Below are 6,859 nucleotides of genomic sequence, written 5' to 3' on the forward strand. Positions count from 1 at the left end.
ATCAGTGCAAAATGAAGCTGTCCTGTCTGGACTTTTAGAGGGAGTTCCACACTATATATACATTGTATTGTGGTAGGTTTTAATTGTACATAGTGATATGGTCCTCTTCTAGCTTCGCGCTAGAGGGAATTTCCCTTTAGCTCAGTCGGTAGAGCGGCGGACTAGTAAGCAGAGGGTTGCCGGTTTGATCCCAGGTGGAGGCACACTACTCACTTTCCTGTTACATTTGGTACCATTGACCACTCCAAGTGAAAGCTATAGGAGAATGAGAGGCTTCGTCGGAGATAGAACCAGGGTTGTGTGTTCGGGGGCAAAAACATTTGAAAGGGGGGAGTAGTGTAGCAGGTTTTAATTGTACATAGTGATATGGTCGCCTTCTACAAATGTACATGTACATTATTGTAGCTTCGCGCTAGGGGGAATTTCCCTTTAGCTCAGTCAGTATAGAGCGGCGGACCAGTAAGCTGAGGGTCGCTGGTTCGATCCCTGGTGGAGACACACTACTCTCTTTCCTGTTATAGTATACCTGTCTCAAATTAAAAGTTTTGAAGCTTCAAAATCAATATACATGTAGGTATATTTCCTTAAGATCTCCTCACCAAGGGAGTTCCCAACTTGCTTATACTGGCAATTTTCTTTACATACTAATGGTTGACGATTGGATTTGGTTATTTAGGATAATTTGGAGACGGGTTCTCCTTGTAAAAATGTAGTAGTTAGTGGCTACCTCACGAAACAACATACTACTGGAATACGTATGCATACAAGTACATGTATATGCCTATAACACAAGGGTACAACCAAAACAGCACAGTAAATTCCTTGATCTCGGCTTCCTGACCTGAGGACACGTTGTCTAACCTACACTACAGTGTATACATGTACAGTACTTGTATCTACATTGGATATCGCGACCTCAGGACGATTGCGATGGGGTACAATGTGGAAAGTTTGACACCTTATGAAACCAGTCAACACAAAACGACCCACTTCTTTTTACACTACCTGAACATACGTCGGTCTCCTACGAAACTTCAGCAGTTGACAAATAGCCCGGGAGCTTAAAATGCCGTCAGATATAAGAAGTCTGACTGCAGGCTCCATGCTGTATCCATGAACTCAAATTCTTGAAAATGCTTTGAATAAAACGTCTTTAACATCAAACGCTCAAAAGACGGTAAAAACTAGTGTGCTTTCCGGTCCCCGAACTTTATATCCGGTCCTGTACTGTTTCGGCAAAAGAATTGTCAATAAATTTTTGAGAAAAAAAACACCATAATCTCTTGCAATATTAAAAAAAAAAACCTTTGGATAAAATCGTACTGTAAATATATATATGATATTTCGTGATGTGGAGAAGTCCTTCTCGGGAAGGGAGGCCACTGCTGCTTTGTTTTCATCATCAGAACTCTTCTGACAGGGAGGTAAGATAAATTACACTTGTTTAAACCAACCGGCGCGGTGAAAATGTCAGAGAGCTCTGCAAGTTTGACAATCCCATGTCATGATATTGTCAGTGTTGTAGAATTCGTGCCATTTGAATGGTGCACGAATCTATTAGCTGTTGGTACAAGTTCAAGGGTTACAATTTACAGCGTTGATTATAGGGTAATAAGTTCATACACACAACCCCTCCCCCCCCCCCCCCCCCCCGGTTGAACTTGATGAGTTCCAATCTTTTGTGTACATGTACATGTTCTGCCGTATATTTATATGACATGTGAAGTTTATCTGCTCAAGGAATTCAATGTTTGATGACATTTTTACTGGAAACGGGATATTTCACATTTTGCTTTGTAGATTCTGCATGAGACTTGAAATATTTGATAGATTGTTTTTGTTTATTTTAAACAAATTATATTATTAAAAGAAATTAAGATTTGCAAAAGTCATGGCAATATGATAACGTGTATCAGGCAGTTTTTTCCATTCAACAAGTAAAGTGTTGGTAAACGCTGTCAATTAGCATGTGGAACAAATGTTGTATTTATCATTGTTCTTATCGCTTTACAATTTTTTTTCGTGTTTCAGGATGAGCCTGAGGATGGAAATCATTTCGTGTTTAAACAAGTGCGAGATTTCCAAAATGGATGCAGAGTGACATCTATATCATGGAGCCCTGAAACTTCATATCAATCTCGAGAAGTGGCGGATTGTTTAAGGTAATATGCCTAGATATAGATAGACCTGTACCAACATGAATAGAATTTGTGTCTTATATTGACATACTACTGGAAGTCAAAAATCAGTATTAATGGAAGTTTTGCAATTATTTTTCTGGTCACTTTCCAAGTGCAAGGCTGTTTAGCCATGCAATATTAGTATATATATTACACACATATAATACATTAACAACTGAAATTGGGGAAAAAATTATCCTGTTTTGTTATAACAGTTTTTAGTCCCTTCCATGAGGAAGGGAATATATATATTTGCATTCATTGTATCTGTCCATACTCTGTCCTTGCTTGGAGACTTCAGTTTTGCATTGAATGTGTCCATTGGAACTTCATACTTAAAATATGGGTTTTTCTGCGAAGGCAAATGTGTCATGTTTTAAAACTTTTATTCAAAAGTAGGTAAAGCTGACCTACATTAAAGAAAAACTTTTTCATGACTTTATCTCCTACATTACTTGTCACTGGAACTTTGGGGTATATGTTAACCTTATGAATTTATCATCTATACATTCTTGGCATATAATTTTACATCCTGTTGTAATTCATAGAACAGTCTTGTTATTTTTCTTAATCTGTTTTTTGATTCCAGATTTGCTGTTGCTGGATCCAACAACAGAATACAGCTTTTTGAATCAGATCTGCGAGAGAAAGATGCTGTGGAGGTATCGGAATACTGTTATATTTTTAGGCAAATCAAATCCAATGTGACCATGCATATGGTTTCTAATTGAAACATCTGTAACATTAATCTACTCTTCTTAAAGAATATGAATGGAGCTATTGTTTAAGAATTGACAACTGTCTTGGTCAGTATGTGAATGAAACTTTCTTTAAGTTTCCTCATTATAATTTTTAACTAAATATTGTACAAACTGTTTTCCCCCCTTTATGCAGAGTTGTGTCCCTTTGATCATATTGGATTACAATTTGAGTTTGTATGTCTTGCATAGTGTATTCTGATTTGTTGTCGTCCAGCTAGGAACCTTAATAACATTCCTTTGATATGTCCTTCAATTTTCAGTTATTAGAAGGCCACACAGATTTCATCAACTCGCTGGCATACAACCCCCAGAGTGGCGAGACTCTTGCGTCCACAGGTGATGACATGACCTGTAAGCTTTGGGTAGCAGATGAACTCAATGCCAGTTTTCAACTTGGTGCTCCAGGAATGTCTGTGTGTATTCATGAAAGGGAACCGGGCAAGGTACGACCTGTTCTTAAAATAGGTGTCTGATGTTTTGAATTGTGTCATATGTAAGAATAAGTCAATTGTCTTCTTGAATTATCCTGTGCTGGGAACACTTTTAGTTTTCTGAAAATAAACAAACAAAAATAGAATAAAAAGAAATTTCAATATTGTCTTAACTTGGTTCATCAAGTTGGTAGCTATAAACAGCATATGTAGTTATTCATATATTTTTTTTGTGCATACATATTTTTTTTAATTAAAAATAAAAAAAATCTGTTAATAATTAAATGTGGTGAATTCTTTGAGGTTTCTGCATGTACAAGTGAGCTTTTTACTTTTATTCAATTAAATTAATTAGTTCTTATTGCCTTCTAGAAGTAAAAAGATGGTTTCTATATATCATAAAAAATTTGATATTTCACATTCTTTCTCCGTAGGTGATGGTGGCACAAAAAGACGGAATCATAAAGATATTCAGTATGGACCTACAGCTACAAATCATGTCCCTGGATTGTTGTCAGTCCCCTTTGATGGGCGCTGACTGGAGCAGACTGGATGATGATGTCATTGGTGCGGTGGCTGGAACAGAATGGCTGATATTCCACTTATCGCGATCTAGGTACTCCTTAATTAGAAGTTCGTTATACCCCGTAATTAGTAAAGGTAGTATTTAGTAATATCTTTGTGTATAATAGTATGTGTGTGTATTTGTCCTTGTAAAGACATCTTTAGAATCCCAGGACAGATTTAATTCAGTCATATTCACACAATAACATCACACACAAAAAAAGATTGTGTACATGACATCTCTTGAACTCCCAGACACATTTATTACTCAAAAAGGTGGATGGACGTGGTATATCTATATGTGCCCCTGTTTTTATGTATTTTGAGCCCTTTCGACTGATTGAGAACAAATTAATTTAATTGACTTGGTTTTCAACAGGGAGCTATTTACTTAAACTCCTACAATGATTCTTGTGATTTCATGCAGGTTCTTTTCTAATTTATCTTAATGGTTTTGCTTACATATTTCGTAACAGCCAGCCACAGGAGAGGCGACAGGCCCACTCTGAAGGAGCACGAGACATTCGCTGGGCAAAGTCTACACCCATACTACTGGCCACTACAGGTCGACCGGGACGTCAAATCAAAGTGTTCAGCACAAGGCACCATCAGGTACAGATTGGTGAAAAATATAAAACATTAAACTTTATATCTTTTAGAACGATTGAGAAACAACTTCTTATAACTTATATTAATCACGGTTGTTGGCCCGGATGGAAGCACACGAGGGGTCTTAATGTGGGAGGAAACCAGTCTAGTGGAACTGGATTTGGTCGATCATCAGCAACCAGGTAGCTCAGTGGTAGAGTGTCCGTCTAGAGTTCGGAGGGTCCTGGGTTCGAACCCTGGGCTGGCTGCTACATTTTTTCCTTCTGTTATACCTGGGTACCCAAAGAAAACCCACGTGGTCGGGCAGGTGACCTCATACCTTTTCATGTCTGATCGCGGAATCGAACCCCTGTTGCTTTGGTGAATGGCAAGTGTGTTACCACTGTGCTATCTGACCATCCAATAAAATATGATTGTTACTATTAATGGTGAAATATAGCAGTTTTTCCACAGTACAGTATCACTATAGATACTGTTAGAGGTTAGCAGTAAAAACACCATCAGGTTAGGTTTCTTAAATTCATTCAGTGTTGGTTAAATTGAGGAAACCTGTCCTGATGCTATTTTGATTGATAACCCTTACCTTATTCTGTTCTACAGCTCAATCTCCCTGCATACCTCAAAGTATCCAACTGTAGGGTTAAAGATGATTAATTAATCCAACAAGTACAAAACACTTTGGCTCCACTCTTCACATCGTTCACACTAGTTACTGAAGACCTGTGTTTTCAGAAAATTGTCTCTACCTGCCAACCTTGTATATATACAGTATTGATGTATAAACTTGAATACAGTAATCCTTTTAAACATTACCTTCAATATGATTCTTAATTTTGAAGTCGTTTTCTAGTATTCTTGGGACAAATTCAACACACACACATCCACTAATGTGATATTGATACTTTTTTAGGTTCCCTTGAGTACGAGCCAACAAGTGGCCTATGGGATGAGTTGGCACTACGCCCTCCCTCTCCTGGCCGTGGGAGGAGACCAGAAAGTAAACCTTTACCATATAGAGCCCACTAGGGCTCAGCTGGGCTGACGATCAACCATACAACTTAATGATGGAGCGGCAAAAATTTTAATTTGATCAGTAACCAGGATCCTGGCGAGGCACAATTAGACATAAAATGTGTCTTCCATGGCTGACTTTGGTTGAAATAATGGTGTTTGAGGGTACTGTCAGACATAAACAAGTGCCTGCTATGGCTGAATTTGCTTGAAGAATTTGTGTTTGAGGATACAGTTCGGCAGCTGGGATACACTTAAGGAGGTCATACAGTTTCAACATGGATGTAATGATGAGCAGATACAGATTATTTAAAACTGCCGTAGGTTTTGTGAAAGTAGAAGGTTGGAAAATATGCAGATTGTTCACAAAATTAATTGAATATGTTGGACTCATGCCAAAGTGAATGGACAAGCGGTTTTGTTGACAATATAACAGTGAGGCAGATTTCATCAAATTTCATCAACTGTGAAATGTATATGTTAAAGATACATTTAATTCATACAATAAAAATTGATTCTGTGGAGTGTTTGTGAATATATTTTGAAGATATTTATTGATGAAGTCATTTTAGAAATTTACGAGATAATGCATATTCATTAAAGGATTCAATCAAATCACATTTGCTGGCATATGGCAAATTTGGATCTGGTAATCCACATGTCACTTTTTTCAGTGTCTTTGTTAAAAATTTATGTTAAGACAAACTTAAATAATTGTGAATTCAATCAAATCCATTTGTAATGAAGTTTGAAATGCCCTGATTAAAAAAGAAAATTAATCATTATGAAAGGGATATCTTAAAATTAATTTCTGTACACAAATACAATTTGTATATGTATGGAGTAAGGAGCAAATTAAAATAAAATGTAAAATAAAACAACAGCCAACAGTATTCATGTCAAATAATTTAATCCAAACATGGTTAGAATTTGAAATAAAATAAAATATAATTTCAAATTTTAATGGTCATTTTAACATAGCTATGCCTCTAATGATTGTATATGCTGAACAGGATTGTTGTAGAATGTAAAATGCAATGATTAAGAACAATGAGCGAGTTTAAACTGTTTTATTGCTGAAATAGCTATAAAATAGGATTGAAATATGGTGAAATAATCAAAATTACAAAAGATTTAAAAACTAAATTGCTGCAACGTCAATTTTGTACCTCTGTTGGTAATTCTATGCTATAAAGTATATATGGTGGTGTAGGCTACTGACAGACTTTCAGGGCTTGTCAAAAACTTCAAAGTGAGCCTTGATGCGAAAAGGACATCACGGTAAACCAATTTTTATTTTGTA

The 6,859-nt window shown here is 36.6% G+C and overlaps 1 protein-coding gene across 1 annotated transcript; it reads left to right on the forward strand.

The window, feature by feature from the left end:
- Nucleotides 1-1,383: 1,383 nt before the first annotated feature.
- On the forward strand, nt 1,384-6,076 carry LOC117326903 (nucleoporin Nup37-like; the record flags this gene model as incomplete). Its single annotated transcript, XM_033883703.1, is given in 7 exon segments — nt 1,384-1,608; nt 2,032-2,162; nt 2,770-2,842; nt 3,202-3,384; nt 3,807-3,988; nt 4,413-4,548; nt 5,456-6,076. Coding segments are annotated over 7 exon segments (978 nt in total). The 3' UTR covers nt 5,588-6,076.
- Nucleotides 6,077-6,859: the final 783 nt, after the last annotated feature.

The sequence above is a fragment of the Pecten maximus genome, chromosome 5 (assembly GCF_902652985.1).
Source record: "Pecten maximus chromosome 5, xPecMax1.1, whole genome shotgun sequence".
In the NCBI taxonomy this organism is placed as follows: domain Eukaryota; kingdom Metazoa; phylum Mollusca; class Bivalvia; order Pectinida; family Pectinidae; genus Pecten; species Pecten maximus.